The 16,349-nt window shown below is 40.9% G+C and overlaps 1 protein-coding gene across 1 annotated transcript in view; it reads right to left on the bottom strand.

Moving 5' to 3' along the window:
* plxna3 (plexin A3) overlaps positions 1-16,349 on the bottom strand; it is a 144,981-nt gene that overhangs the window by 13,201 nt on the left and 115,431 nt on the right. Inside the window, exons 14-32 of the mRNA XM_042224441.1 lie at positions 14,663-14,759; positions 12,735-12,925; positions 11,945-12,093; positions 11,749-11,869; positions 11,325-11,461; positions 11,058-11,228; positions 10,878-10,971; positions 10,519-10,638; positions 10,225-10,344; positions 10,000-10,143; positions 7,088-7,322; positions 6,867-7,009; positions 5,685-5,840; positions 5,440-5,540; positions 5,028-5,094; positions 4,595-4,741; positions 2,892-3,051; positions 1,487-1,590; positions 3-98 (exon numbers count right to left, since the gene is read on the bottom strand). Coding sequence (XP_042080375.1) covers positions 3-98; positions 1,487-1,590; positions 2,892-3,051; positions 4,595-4,741; positions 5,028-5,094; positions 5,440-5,540; positions 5,685-5,840; positions 6,867-7,009; positions 7,088-7,322; positions 10,000-10,143; positions 10,225-10,344; positions 10,519-10,638; positions 10,878-10,971; positions 11,058-11,228; positions 11,325-11,461; positions 11,749-11,869; positions 11,945-12,093; positions 12,735-12,925; positions 14,663-14,759 — 2,553 coding nt within the window. The remainder of the gene's footprint in view (positions 1-2; positions 99-1,486; positions 1,591-2,891; positions 3,052-4,594; positions 4,742-5,027; positions 5,095-5,439; positions 5,541-5,684; positions 5,841-6,866; positions 7,010-7,087; positions 7,323-9,999; positions 10,144-10,224; positions 10,345-10,518; positions 10,639-10,877; positions 10,972-11,057; positions 11,229-11,324; positions 11,462-11,748; positions 11,870-11,944; positions 12,094-12,734; positions 12,926-14,662; positions 14,760-16,349) is intronic.

Genomic DNA, 16,349 nt, shown 5'->3' with positions numbered 1-16,349 from the left:
CCGTATCTGCTCAGCGATCTGGTGAAGGTGAAGGAGTTGGCGATGTTGTAGGCAGAAACCTGCTTCTGGACGAGCGCCACCACGGAGCCGTCTGTTACCTAGCAATGCACAGTGAAACATCAGCTAGTCAGCCAATCGCTCCATCAATCAGCTGACTAATTATCCGTTCAGCCAGTCGATTCTTATCCCGTCCACAATCTTGATAAAATCCACACGTGCCGCTGCAGGAGCTGATGAAGAACACGAACTTGCTCGGAGCTCAAACAGAGAGCGAGGGTGCACAGGCCGCTGAGATTTTAATAAATCGGCAAGAGGAAATGTTTTCAATCTGCAGCTGCACAGTCATTTTACGAGTGCCGTTTAAGTATTATGAAGTGGACTGACTGTATACTTACATTAGACCATTCTTTCATTCTATTACATCTTCAACAGTCTTCTTAATCCTCAAAATGATCTTATACTGTATGTGTATTAGATTACATTGTGTTTTAAGTAAGCTACACTATATCACAATACTTCATGCAATAGAATTTTATGTTGCCTTATACTATATAGTATGTTCCATTACATTATGTTAAATATAAGAGTTTTCCTGGATAATGTCACGCAAATCAAAGCTTTGGTGCTGTCTGGGTTCAAAGGTTTGGCTTGTGGTTGTCAGTAGTTTCAAACTGTCTAATTTTCAATTCTTTCTTGTATTTGTGAAAGAAAACTGAGAAGATTTATTGACTTCTTCAAGTAAAACACCTGTTCTTTTCACCAAACAACATGTTCGGCTGGTTTCTGTAACAAAGCAATGCTTCCCATTAGTGTGCAAAAGTCAGGAATTCCACTAAGCTATTAATGAAAGACTTATATGTAATCTTACATAAGGTCTTCAGTTATTAACACAATGGTGCTAAAATCAGGGGTGGAAATATGAACACTACCTTCCTTTTTACTGTATAGTGGAGACATAACCCAACCTGCTGCTGGTAGAAATCTAACTGCACTTTTAAAGCTCTCGACAATTGTGATTGGTCTGTTAAGCACCATTGATTCCAGCTGTGATGTTCAGGATACTTTTTGCTGGAGTGTTTGGGAAAAACGTGTGAATACCACTCTCCAAACATTTTATTTGTCTCCATCGTGCACACAAGTGACTGGCGGCAGCAGCATCAGCCACTTGTGCAGGTTACGGTGTAGGCTGTACAGAAATCAGCCGACAGACCGAGGACAGAAACACAGACTAAATACATACAAGGAGTGAAGGGAAGAGGGGAATTAAAGCACTGTGGGACAAGAACAAAGAAAGGAATAAAAAATAGGGAAAATAATAATAAATGGTATTTATGTTAACTAGACAAGATAAACAGTTAAAAGTTTCTTTACTGAAAACGTTTCAAATGTGGAGAAAATATTATATTCTTACTAAAAGGTTTCATGTGGATGAAACTGCTAACAAACAAACTTTCAGGTGATCTCTGCAGTAAATGCACGTCTGTACCTGGTAGTGCGCCAGCGTGTTGAGTCTCTTCCAGTCGCTCTCTATCTTAGTTGTCACGTCTTCGTCCTGCAGGATGATCCTTGTGAGCCGACCCTGACGCCACTCTGACATCACGAGCACAGACAAAGGATCAGAGAACTGTCCACCCAACCCCGAACTGCAGTCGTGTTTTAAATGAACTGGGCTTAAGTTTGACGACTCTCTGCTGGAGTATGTAACTGATTTATTTTTACTGACATTTTATTATTTACTGAAATTCTGATGAATGGGGACCTATTCTCCTCATTTTGTCATTCATACATGTATTCACCTAATTTAATACAATTATTAGATACACAAGTATATTTTGCAGGTATCGTGTGTCTCAGAAGTTGCATTTACCAAGAACTCATGCGTAGTGACTGTTTACTCGGTGGTACAGGGTTTTTTATTTTTCCCCCACTAGGGATAAATTAGCATCCCCCGACTGGTTTGTAAGCAGTGCTGAGTTTGCTGGCTGTCTCTAGGTAAAACCAGCCACAGTGGTTGTGGTTTCTAGCAACTGCTGCAGGCAACTTGTATAAAATAATTATCGCTCAACTATTTGCTGAGATGCAGAAAAACTGTGAAAGGTGCAATACAAACTGGAACTGAAGTAAAAGTAGTGCTGTGTAACTGTAACAGTCCATTTTAAAAGATGGCTTTGAAGGCTAACGCTTCCTCTTTCTGGTTTGCATTGCGGTTGCCACCAGTTTTGCCTGTTTAGTACCAGCAACTCTAACCGCTTGCCAACCAGTTAAGGAAACATTTTTATCTAGCCACAGTGGTTGCCAGGAAGTTGCCAACTGGTCTTTAGTCCTGTGTAACTGGGGACTAACTAGCAGCTGGCAGGTTGTTGGGGACATTAAACCCCATCACGCTGAAGACAGGACCTGAGTGGTGATGGTGACGTTAAACTCACTGAGTAACAGTAGCGTCTTACATATAGCAATTGCAATTATGTCTCAAAAACTAGAAAAACAACATTGACTTGTAGATGTTATGCTGTTAAACAAGAAAATATTTTCTGAGCTAATCCAAAGTTTATGTAAAAATCACATCACAGCCACAGAGATGTCATCCATTGGTTAGCAAAGTCCTTTCATAAGTTATAAACCAGTGAACGTACCCGACTGTAGCCACCTTTGTGACTCCGGTAACGACCATTATTACCAAAATAATCTCATGTTCTATTTAATTAGGCTTTGAAACAGCACGGAGGCCACACACTGAGTGACAACTTTGAAACAGCAATACTTCTATCTGCATCCAGTGGAGTCGCCCCCTGCAGGCTATTAGAAAGAATGCACTTTGCAGATGAAAAGCTGCATCCATGTTTTATACTGTCTGCGCCTTTTCTTGAAGTAGGATATCTGTCAGTAGTTACCCAAGTCCATGTCGTCGGCCTGAGGTCTCTGCGAGTATGGGATTCCTTTGTAAACAGCGTCCAGCAGTTTGTCTTTGACCTGAGTGACTGTGTCGCAGTTCAGCACCTTCACTGGCACCTCAGTCCCAACTTCACCCTCAGGGGGGATGCACATCAGCGTCTGAGACGGCGAGAGAGAAAGCAGAGACTCATCTGTCTGCACCAAACTTTATTAAGCTGCTGCTTGTGTGTTTACCACAGTGTTGTCACAGCGAGGAAAACGTCACTGGCTGTTAAATTGGATATTTTTAACCACACACACAGTCTTTTCGAGGACCCTCACTGACTTAACAGTGAGGGTCCCCCACACACTCCCCCCCCACACACACACACGCCCTTTACATAATTTATAATAATCCCCAGCTGGTGTGTCAAACACTGAACTTTCATTCGCCGCAGACCCCCGACAGAAAACAACGCCGAGTGGTCGTAAACATCCTGCTTCTGTGCTTCAATGATGCTTGTTGCTATGGATACAGTGAACGCAACAAAATCCACTTTGTGGTGAGTTAAAGGACTCATCTGTAACACGTTATAAGGGAGCCTGCAATTTACAGGGTGAGTTTATTGTATGAATCAGGTACCAATAAAACACTGCTGGTTCCTGCTGCAAAATTATGGGGAACAAGTCAGTAGCCAGCTGTGTATTTCAAATAAAATAAGAAACATATTGTACTCATACACTCACACACTACTCAGCTATATCGTATAGCACGCAATTAAAGACTAACACAGACTGTTCTGGAAAGCACTGCCTCATTTAGCGATATAAATGTTTGTTTTGAGGTTATCAATTACAAAAATTGTATTTGTTTTCTATGAAATTGATTTTTATTAACAGATTAAGTCTAAATTAGTTAAATTAACACAAATTATTGACCTTGGGTAAACGTGGAGGGAACAAACAAGCAAGACAGCTGACAGACTGAGAGCTCTGGCTTAAACGTGCTGCTATAGCATAAACTTATACTGCATATTTCAACACTGCTATTCACTGAAAAACCCCCGACATGGCGTGCTGTCATTTAAAATCTTTCTGTTGGGCAATGATACAAAAGGTGCCTGTCAACAAAACAAAGATTTAATGGAGGTAACATCACATTAGAGCTTCACTTCATTATTCAAGGCATCTAAATTAATGAATTCATTTAAAAAAATCATAAATATCTACAGAAGATTTTTTAACAAATTTAATTATTTCCATTTGTCATTGCATATTTTTAATAGATGGCTTTTTTGGGAAGTTAGTTTAGGTCAAGTCAAAAATCAATTACCCGGTTTGTTTCCAGTATAATGTGTTATTATGGACACGCTGTTATGTTTAGCATTTAGCCGTCAATGGGCCACGAGGACTTGGGTTACTGAAGTGAAGATGATGTATGATTGAAGCTTACATGTCCTTAGCCCCAGATCTTTAAACTGGAAAGTAATGTGAATAAATATGTAGCGTTTTTTTTCTTTTTTAAACGGCCGTGTGCTTTATTTCATCAAATTTCTCTAGGAATGACTTGACAAAGCTAAGGCTGGAAATGTGGTTTATAACTAATAAACAAAACTACCAAAATATGGTGAAACCAGCAGTCTATTCTCACCGCAGCTGCACTCAGTCACAGCTCAAACTGCTGTATTTAATTTTGGTTGGTGTGGGTGCGCGTGTGCGTTACCAGCTGTTTGTAGTCGATCTGCTGTCGGATGAGTTTGTCTTCACTGAGAGAATAACGAGCTTCTCCGGTGATGGCGTCAATCGGTCCCTTCTCCATCTGCTGCTTTATGGCACAATACAGCATGAAGAGAGGCTCGCCCGCACACTCCTGAAGGACAGGAAGAGGGGAGGGGATGAAGGGAAGGAGGGGAGATTTTTTTTAAAAGGAGGAAAGAAGAGAAGGAGGAAAGCCAGGTTTATTACTACAGTTTAATCCTCAAAACTCATCAGGGGGATTTAAGCCAATCCCCTTCATTCCCTATGAATAAATTAGCTGCAGCTCTGATCTGATTGGTCACGCTCAGAGCTGAGAGGCAGACTTTAATGAGGTCAATTAGGGGGAGCAGGAGGAAAGGTAGGAAGGAAGGAAGGAAAAAGCAGAGAGGATGGTGTACCTTGAGGAATCGATGGAGGAGGAAAGTGAACCAGTTCGTCAGCATCTTCTCAGCAACAGACTCGGTCCTAAACACATATATACAGGTCGGAGGTCATTAGTGAAAACATTAACTCCTGCTCTTTCCTGATTGGTCACATCAAATTGGACAGGAAAAGCTTAATGAGGTCAGTTAGAGAGCAGGAGGCAGGGATTTGGGGGTTGAAGGAGGAAAGACAGGGCTGCTACACCGGCTTCATAAACAAGGACTTTTATTCTGAAGTAGCTCTTAGACATGGGATGCGACACATTCAGTGCAGGCTGTTACTCAGCCAGACGTGGATTCATTCAGCAGATCAGCTTTAATATTCCAGGTGTGACCACCCACTCACACTGAAAACAGTCAAACTTAAAGTGAACAGCAGGGAACGCACCTCCTCAGCAGCAGTTTGGGATGGTTTCTGTTCTCCAGGTTTTTCTCAATCAGGTCGGCCAGCAGCTGTTTTAACACCACTGTAGCATATTCCATCCGACCCTGAAGAGGCAAAGACAAAGACTTTAACCGCTCAGCAATTATTTACATTTTTTTTAACTCATAATAGGTTTACAAGCCTCTACTGCTATCACTACAGGTGTAGTAACCAGCATAATTAGCAGGCTGTAGCACGGTGACAGATACCTGCAGAGCAGCCATGAGCAGGGAGGCGACGTTCCCCCTGTCTCTCATGGAGAACGACCTCTGAGCCTCCAGCGTGTGGATGAAGGTCAGCAGGAACATCTTGTTGTTCAGCAGCTGGCTGAAGAGACGCAGAGCTTTCTCCACATTGGCTGGAGACTAAACAGATGCATGTGCACTTAGTTATTTAAACACAAACAGAGAGTCGTCTCACCAAGAGGTCAGGTCAGAGGTTAAAGATAACATCAGTAAACCAAATAAACATCAACAAATCCACAGTGATATAAATATAAATTCATTATTTAGTTGATAAATCTAAATAAACTAGAAAAATCCTAAACAACCCCCCAAAACCTAAGACCTAAACATGTGGAAATAAATCAGAACAAGGCAAGTTAACCAAGCTAGGACTGAAAAAAGACGAAATTTGTACAAGTGGTTATTAATCTGAAAAACCATCAGAAATTTAAATGGATTTAATAAATAAGCCCGGAGGATGAAAGAAGGAAAGAGCAATAAACTCAACCAGATGACAAAAGCAGAATGAACCTGAATAAACATGAACAAACCTGACAGATGTGGAATAAATCTAAGTAACCCTGAACAAATATAATAAATGTAAGTAACCCTGAACAAAGAACCAAACTGAAATAGGAAAAAATGTGAAAAAATAAAAAATAAAAGATGAACAAATCTGTACAACAGACAATAAACCTAAAGATATGAATGAGAATAACCTTCAATAAAACTGACAAAGTTCAAAAACAAAACCTGAAAACAGAACTAAACAAATTTCAATAAACCTAAAGGGGAAATAAATATGAATAAACATAAAATGTTTGAATAAACCTGGTTAAACTAAATAAAATTAGAATAAATATAAATAAAAGATCACAAATATAAATGTCTAAGCCTGAAAGAAGGAGATTTTGTCTTTTTTAAAAATAGAAATAAATAGGAATAAACCTAAAAAAAACCCAAAACAGTAATAATCTACAGAAATAATTTAAATATAAATCCACAAGCAGGGAAGAAAAACTAATCTCTGGAAATTATAGTTCACTAAGTTTAGGAAAATCTTTCCACCTGTGGGCTGATTTGCTGCCACACCCTGTTATTATGATCAGGGAAAAATTGTGGATCCAGAGACTCAAAGATCCGAACATCCTGCCGTATTGAACATACGTCAAGCTCTTTGAGGACGGGGTGTTCTTCTATCCCAGGGAACATGACCCTCATGGTGTATGTCCGATATTCCAAGAAGGGAATCTTCACTCCATCCATGTCATTGGTAAGTTCTTGGATGTCTGTCTGCAGCTCCGCAAAGGCTGCGAGAGGAAGAAGAACATTAAAACAAATCACCACAGAAGGAAGGACTGGAGGTAAGGAAGGAAGGCAGAACGCACCCTCTTTGCACTCTAGCGCCACCCGGCTCTCCAGGTTGTCCATCTGCAGCTGGAGGCGTTTGAGCGTTCGGTCGGCATCACGGGTCTTCCTCTTGTAAGCGATCAACACTGCGATGATCGCGATGAGCAGCACGCCTCCGCCTGCTCCGATCCCAATGATGGCAGGCAGCGTCAAGGCACTGTCGGAGTAGATATGGAGCATGCCCGGGGAGTACTCCAGACCACCCACCAAGATCTACAGAAGACAGAACAAAAACGTGTTTATGACACGGTTACCTCCCAACATCAAAGTTTTTTTTTTCTTTTGATCAATTTCATAACTTTTTATCTACTTTTGATTATCTCACAGTTGTCATACCTTATTTCAAAGTGCCATAAAGACTCATATTGTCATGAAAGCTTCATGAAATGGACTCTGTGATCAAAAAGTCACATATTTTTCTTATATTAGCCTATTTTAACTGTTAAATCCAGAGTTACATTTAAAACCCTTTAGCTGTCAAAGTCCTGGATGATCAGACCTCATGATATCATACTATTATACTAGAGCACTTCTCTCTCAAACTGTAGGATTGCTCGAGATATTTAGAGTTTCCAAAAGTCGAATGGGAGACACAGTCGTCTGCTATCAGGCCTCTCTCCTGTGAAACAGCTCCCAATTTGGGTCCAGGAGACAGGGACATCTTATATCTTATATTTTATTCCAGTTATGATCCCATAACTGTGACGCTAATGTGCTTGTTTATACCCGTCCGATAGTTGTGATTCACTAATATTCAGTTTATAATATAAAGCTGTTGTGAACTGGCACAATATGAATAAAACTGTATGGAATTATCTGAATTGAGGCATTTTGCTGCTTTAAGTACAATTCCTCCCTTAAATTACTCTGTTAAATCCTTCATAACTAACACAGTTTAGCTTTGGTTAAAGAAAAACTGTAAAGTTTTAAATGCTGCCATCCACTGTGCAGATGTTACACAGTAACTTTGGTAATGATACTTTGTTGCAGGAGAATACAGATTTTCAGTCTTTTAAAGAGACAAAATTGTAACAAATTATACAGTTAATGTATAAACACACACACAGATAGATCTTCATGTTATACGTGTTTCATTATCTTTGTTGTCTCTTGTATTAATGTTTCATTAAAGTGTTTCCTCTTTACAGCCTTTTAATATCGATTCTACAACAGATGAAGGTACTATGAACAAACTGATAAATAAATGATAAAGAAGATATGAACAGACGCCGGAGGGGAGGGAGGCATTCTGAAATGATAATCGATACTTTTAATAATATATCAATAGTTTGTCTCGTAGGAGGTTCTGTTCATTGATACCAACTTCACTTTGAAGAGCTCTGTGTGTGTGTGTGTGTGTGTGTGTGTTTGTATACATGGTGTTGTGAGGACATGAATGTATGTACAAAACCACTACGTGGGGACAAAAAAGTCCCCATAAGGTAAATCATATAAGTGATAACAGTTTATTCATTTCTTCCACAGGCTGAGCTGTGTGTATCTCATTCATGTGTAAAGAAATGATTATTTCTTATTATAAATTACATTTTTTTCCTCATATATCTGAAAATGTTCTTGCTTTTGTTTGTTTCGTATTTGTCGGTTATGTATGGTTAAGCTTGGGCTAAATTTAGTCTTCAGGAAATGAGTGTAAGGCAGTGCAATGTCCTCTGAAGTCCAGGAAACATTACTCTGTGTGCGTGTGTGTGTCACTCTATGATATGTGATATTGAACCAATTACCCATGACTCCCTGCGGCTGCACTTAATGACTTTCACCTTTATAAAGACCCCCTCCTTTTCCTCCTTATCCTCCTACTCCTCCTCTTCCTGTCTCTGTTCTCCCTTCAAAAAGTAGTTCACGGCCAGGATACTCAAGTCCATGTAAACACAGTCAGTGTCTATGACTTAGACAAAGTCACATCAAAGCTATTTTAGGCTTGTTTTTCATGTGATACTTTAGTGAATCCTGGTAGATGGAGGAGAAAAGCCAAATCCACTTACAGGTATTCAAAAAACCTTAAAAATATGAGTGAGACCTATTATTCTCATATCCAGCTTTATAATTCCACTGTACTAAAGTAGCTTTCTATTATTCACAGTTCAAAATAATCCTTATTTTTCACATACTGAGTTCACCTACTAGCTAAAACAAGCCATTTTAGGTGTCTTTCATTTCTCCCTGTAAGCCAACTTTCTTCTCATTGGCTGTCCCTCGTAAACAAAAACATAAACAATAAATAGGTGGCGTTTCTGTGGAGAAATAAGCACATTAGACATGAACTCTTAAAAGGTCTGGAAAAAGCTGACAGAAAGCTTTTCGGAAGCTCAGTCAGGAAATAAATTCAGCATAAAAAAAACCTTACATACACCAACACAAAATATTTATTTGTAATAAGTTGATCTATTGATTTCCTGCTTCATGGTTGGTTCATTTTCTGTTATATAAAGTTGATGTTTGCAGAGGTTTTTACCTGTTTTTGTCCCTTTTATTGGCTCTGTGGTCATTTTTTGAATCCTTTTTGGTGTCTTTGATTTGCTCTTTGTGGTCATTGTGGTTGTTTTTTGTTTTGGCCATTTTTTAAATCTCTGTGTAGTCTGAAGCATCCTTATAATGTTTTTTTCCTTTTTCAGGTCTTTTTTGTATCTTTGTTGTCTGTTTTTTCTGGTTTCAGCGACTGTTTTGTCTCATTTTTGTATGTTATGGTCTCTTGTCTCTCTTTTCTTGCTTTGTAGTTGTGTGTTTCCTCTTTGTATTTTACAGTTTTGTTCACTTTAAAAACAAAATGTAACAAACTTCCCTTTCCTGTGTCCTGTAACCTTTCTTGATTATTTCTTGCTGTTTTCTATGAATCACTGGTTAAGGTAAGAATGAAGAGGAGATTACTCACCACGACTCTCTTTTCTCCAGTGATATCCGGTGAATCACAAAGCAGCTGGTTCTCTGACACGGTTAGGAGGCACGGTGACTCTCCAATCAGGACTGTGTAGTTCAGGCGGTTGTTACCAGGGGCAGGAGGGATCAAATTTTTACCCTGAAACACACAGACAAGTTTAGCTGAAACATTCACACATATACTTTGAATATGGAATGCATCAAGTTTGAGAACTCAAACCTTGAGGATGATGGGTGACCCTGGTTTCACCTCGAGGATCCCAGAGTTCCCCAAGGAGTCAAAGGTTGGGTTCGGGTAGTGTGTAAAGGGGGTGGAGTTAAGCACCAGCAAAGAGGACACCTGCACAGGATGAAAATATTAATGTAATGTCAACATGTTATTTAGAGAAAAAAATGCTCCGCGTGTGTTTTTTTCTCTGATCTGTGTGATTCAGGTTATTTTTTTCTTTTGTGCGTGTCATAAGCTTGTACTATGATAAAGTAAAAGCTGCTGCTTGCTGTGGGTGAGCGATACCTGGTCGAAGATGAAGCCAAACTCATCGGGCCGCAGCGCCCCCTCTGGCGGGTCGGGTTTAGTGTAGACCAGACCAGGAGCCAAGCATGTCATTGTGCTGTCATTGACTACAGTGCAGTACTGGAGAGAAAACCATGAAGTCCGGTTAGGACGAAGAATGCAGGGTGACTGCAGAGTGCTGACGGCTAAGGTCGCAGCTGAAACTGGTTTAAAACAACATCTCACAAACAAACTTCATCTCCTCAAAACTCCAATAACCTTTATTGTATTTCAGAGCATAAAACCAATAAGTGCTGCGGTACAGTTTAAGGTCCCGATCCTGAACTTGGGAATAACTGAGGTCAGAGTTTTGTTCTTACATTGTTAGTTTCCACTCCTCCATATTTGGCTCTGACTTTGGGCTCCTGGATGGTGTGCAGGTTGGTTCCCGTCACAGTTATCACCGTACTGCCACTGCACAAATAACAGACGCACAGGTTACAGATCCATTATCGTGATTGATTATTTGATTAGTGATGAGGAGAATGTGGAGGATTTACTTGAGGATGGTCCAGTTTGGTTCAATGCTGGTGATGGTTGGGTCATCCGTGTATGTGTACTTGGTATCTGTGCTTGTAACCTCGGCCCTATCAATCTTCAGACGGATGGGGGCTTCGCCCGTGCCTGACGTGGAGCTGGGAGTTATGCAAACTATCTCCCGATCAGTTCGTCTGGTGGAGAAAGAGAGATATATCATTGCATCTGGTTATTATTTACCAACAGATATATTACTGGGTGCATGTCAGAGTCAAGAGATCCCAACTAACTTGACAAACAGACACTCCTCCTTGTTTATGTAGACAGTGACAGAGCTGCCGGCATTCAAGTGTCGACCCATCACCGTCAGTCTGGTTCCCCCAGAAACAGGTCCCTTCTCTGGATGGACACGGCTGAAAGTCGGGCTCTGGAGAATAAAACACAAAAGACAGCGGTGGTACATTAAAGAATAAAAAACATCAAGTATCATACAGGAGTTTTTCCACTGTATGATAATTTATAGTCCATTATAATTAACTCGGCTTCCTCCATGCACTGTTAAGACAAGGCAGACCTGAAGATTTAAATGTAAGAAAGTCTAAAATTCCACGAAATCTAATCCTGATAACTCAACCTTTCAGTTTCCATCACAAATAGTGCGAAATGGTGACTTTAGTGCACGTAAACACACCAACAGGATGCTGAAGCACTCACCACGAAGGCGTACGTGTCACTGGAGAAAGCTCGATATTCTTCGTTGCACAAGCCGATGCAGACCTCTACCCGACCGCCTGGAGAGTGAGGCAGAAGAGCCTCGGCCATGTCACAGACGATCCTGCAGACAGAGAGACGGTCAGACGCACTCACACACTCCAACGTGTCCTCATACCAACATGCTGACACCACTGACCTCTCTGCGCTGATGTATTGCGAGGGGATGGGGTTACAGCGGACTCCCGCCACCTGAACATGGGCGATCTCCTTCACCTGAAGACCCAGGTTCTCCCCCTCGATTGTCACCCGAGTCCCTCCTTCCCGGGGTCCTGTCACTGGACTGATCTGTGGGGGAGGGGCGCAGCTTAGAGATCACATGACATCTGTTTCTTGATTTACTGCAGCTGCCACTTACTGTCTGTCCATGTTTTCTTGTTGTCTCAATAAGTTATATTTAAATAGGTTTCAAAACAGAGAAAGACACAAATGATAAAATGTCTGTGCAGTGATTATCCTTTAATAAACAGCATAAACTTAAGCAACACATCTACAGGTTCCTATGGGATGGTAGCGCACACCCTCAGGGTCTTTTTAAGGTCATTTTAGGGAGTTGTTTTAATTTTATGATCATTTGTGTTGCGTTGTGTTACTTTCCTTGACATAAACAAGGAAGACAAAATATTGTGAACACATGACTTAATATCTTCTAAAACATGTTCGACTCAAAACATGCAAAAAGCCAACATTACTAGACTGTTTATGTATTAGTGTTCTGGTACTCGTTGGGACAAACAGCATTGTGTAGTATTGTGCAAAGGCCTTGTTCTACCACACAACTGTACGTAATGGCAGAAATGTAAAATCAGGCCAAAATGGGTAAATTAGTTTATTGTTGGTTGTTTGCGATCATTCGAAGAGGGCTTCCAGTACTGATTACAGTGAACTGACAACCCTGCAGCATGCAAGTCGCAGGTTTGATTCCCTACCTTGGTGATGCGTGGGTGGCTGCAGCGCAGGTTGTGTCGGGTGTAGTGCATCCAGTTCTGTTCGGGGGACGGGCAGTGCTGTCGGAGGAGGCACTTCCTGCTTTCGGTGCACCACCCGCACTCGAAGGCAGTTGGAGCTTTGAGGCACTGACCACAGCTGGAGCGCTGAGCCTCACACTTGTACAGCAACGCTGACAAACAGCACACGTTTGATCAGACAGCAGCCAAACACGGCGTATCACAGGTGGAAGAGTCGTATGTGCATTTTTGCTACTGTCAGCATGAAGATATCATGAGGTGATTTTTCACAAAGCAGAAAGTTTAAGAAAAATCTGTTGATTATTTTTGCCTTTTGCCATTTAGTCCCATAACTTTATCCAAGTCTCACAGTTTAATCAGTTCGTTGGGGATGTGGTGTGATCACAGTCACTGTGGTGGGCCCACCGAGGGGTTAACCCGTCCCACTGGAGGAATTTTCAAAGAAACTTGCAGATAAATAAAGCAGGCTTTTTGGGATTTTGTCACAATCATTAAGAAAAGACGGATTGATCCGAAAGGTTTTCCAAACGTTTAACTTCATCCAAGCCAGAGGTCTAAATCATCTGCAGGTTTATGGGCTTTTAATGATTCAGGCAATAATCTATTCCAAACTGAAAGATGTTAGGCTGAGAAATAATGACAGGTTTTTTCCACAAAGTTACCAAACTAAGTGCACATACTCTCATAATACATTGTTTAAATGATACTTATTTTTCTTCCTCAGGCTGCTTATCATGTTTGGTAAAACTTTGCTTCATTAAATGTGAGAGTTGAGTGTGAAGTTTAAAAATAGCTTATAGCAACATTGTTTTACTGATTTGGTCCCCTTGAGATCAATTTGTTATATACGTAGCCCATGATATAAAATGAGTTTGACACCTGTGCTATAAATACTCAAACTCTGTCCCGACAATCAGCAGCAATCAGCTGCTCGACGCTGCTAAAATTACACGATGGCCCCAAAGCAAGAGAACACTGGAAGAAAATGAATGTTTGCAGCAACGGGCGAGTGGAAGTTCAGGTCTGCAAGTTCAGAGGAAACAACTTGTAGAAGTTTGACTGATGACCTTCAGGAAGCAAACTCTGGAGCGGTGTCGCTCTGTTCTGCTAAGCAGCTAACCCACATCGCTGCAAGCTTCATGGAAGAACAAATCTCTGTTCGACACAAATTTCAGTGCCAGATGTTTGCAATCAAACATCTAAAGGGCTTAAATGCGTGTTTGGAACAACTCCTAGAAGGCAAATAGAAATTTTTTGCTTCACAGAAGTATGAGCATCTCTTTAAGTGTTCAGCATGGCAGTGGATCGATCATGCTTTAGGCCTGTGCTGCAGACACTGAATGTTTCACTGGCAAAAGGAAGCATGGATTCAACCATGAAAGGACCAAATTCCAGAAGCAAATATTATAAAAAGCTATGAAGAAAAAAAATAATGAGATTTACAGGATGGAAATATTTCCAAATCAATGGGATACCTCAAGAGAGCCACAAAGCCCCTGCAAAGCCCCCGCTCACACCCAGCGTTAAATATCTCTAAGAGCATAGCAAATAGGAAGAATAACCCAGAATCCTGAGCTACAAAACGCCTTGAAAACCTTTCATTTGTGTCAATATGGGCTTTAAATATTGAGCATTTAAACATTTTTTGTTCTTTCTGTTTTCATTTACGACAAACAGAAACGCACACTTTTGTAGCTCTATATGTTTCATTTAAATAAACTTTATGTTTATATTTACTGATGGTGTTTCATGTGTTTCATATTCACCATACAAACTAAAAATTAAACTAGCCTGATTATAAAACAATCAAAGTTGATAAAAGCTGGTTCTATTCTGACTAATCGACTCACAGATTTCTGAAGACGAGCAGTTTGATTAGCAGGTTTTACCTTTCATAGACGCGGGCTTGTCGATGAAGAAATCTCCATCCCAGACAATGGAGAAATCCACCGGGAGATCACCAGCCTCGTCCCCTTCATACCAATACTGCAGAGACACAGAGGGGGAGTAATTTAAGTATGGCACGTTTTAATTGGGAAACGGAAAATTTGATTCTGTGTTAATTAACGGGAAGCAGCAGGAACAAATTTTAATTAAAGGAGGAGAAGAACAAATCGATGTAGAGAAGAGAGAACAACAAAAAACAATGCAAATGATTGTATATGCAGATAAAATATACTGAAGCCAGCCTTCAATAACCACACTGGCAACTGTAATAATATGAGTACAGCTGATATTCACACAAGTGTCAGTGCAGTCAGTATTCCTGTCAGACAAACATCAAAACTACCCTCCTGCTCCAAAAACAACTCTGAACCATCAAACCCTGAACTCCACAGACCTCCGGAGGCACCAAGGTTTTAGAGACTTTGCAGTAAGTCCTGGATGTTATCATGTGAGGCCACCATGGACTGGATGACTTTTCTTTTCCTCACCACATCTCACAGGAGTTCAATCAGACTGAAAGGCTGAGGCAGCACCTTTAACTCCTTGTCATGTTCGCTGAGAGCCCCATCCTGCTGAAAGAGACCACTGCCATCAGGGAGTGCCAATGGAGGGTTGGCACATGTTAAACAGTCTGCAGACTTTTCAGGGTCTAAAAAAAACGTCCGGTGTGCCGGATTGAACCCTGTGACGGGGTATACTAGTGACCAAAGCAATGCACAACAGGAAAATTGCTTTGCATGTAGACTTTAAGGAATTAAGTAACACAGTAATGGCAAATACCATACAGCAGACAGATATCCATCTTCAGGGATCTGAGCAGACATGTGCCTGAGACAGGATAGCCATTAGAGAAGATGAATGCAGGCCCTAAGTATTGCTTAACTGCAGTCATTGTTTAGGTAAGTGGTGCGCATCATAGCGACATCCATTTAAATAGCAGGAAGCCTTTTAAAAAAAATCTTAAATGTGCTCTTAATTATGTCCGTGGTGCTGAGGTTGTGGCAGATTGCAAGTATGTAACAATATTACTGAAAATAACACATTTTGTAGGCGCTACAGCAGCATATGGTGAAAGTCCCACAGCTAATGTTTCTACAGCCGGCGTTACTTCAGGTAAGATCTGTACAGTTTCTCTTCAGAGAAATTGAGGACAGATGGTGCTGCTTTAAAGAAAAAGATGGAAAATGGACACACACACACAGACACACACATACTGGATCGGTGTTGTCATGGCGGCTGCAGGTCTCTATGGTAACCAACAAAACACTGTCAAAGAAACAACATTATGGACTTAGAGCTGATAGGAACCTGATCTACCTGCCGGTCTCATCGGAGATAAACAGTGGGGTGTTAATGGAACAAAAATCTAAAAAATATAACCTCTGTGAGCGTGAGTGTGTGTGTGTGTGTGTTGAACAATACACTTCATCTCCCATGCTGCTGAGAAGACAGAGAGGCTGTGTCCTGAATATGTCAGCTCGACTCCAAAGGCACCAGATAATCTGACGTCACACAGCCGCACACACAGTCGGTGAAACCGAAGTCGGGTTTTCAGAAAGATTGAAAATCAATGTGTCTTAATGACTCTGGTCTGCTGCTCATTTCATTAACTTACATCACACACACACA

Source organism: Haplochromis burtoni, unplaced genomic scaffold (assembly GCF_018398535.1).
Source record: "Haplochromis burtoni strain Fernald_Lab_line unplaced genomic scaffold, NCSU_Asbu1 Contig_138, whole genome shotgun sequence".
Taxonomy (NCBI): Eukaryota; Metazoa; Chordata; class Actinopteri; order Cichliformes; family Cichlidae; genus Haplochromis; species Haplochromis burtoni.
The sequence above is the reverse complement of the archived record's forward strand: the minus strand, read 5'-3'. Positions and strand labels throughout refer to the sequence as shown.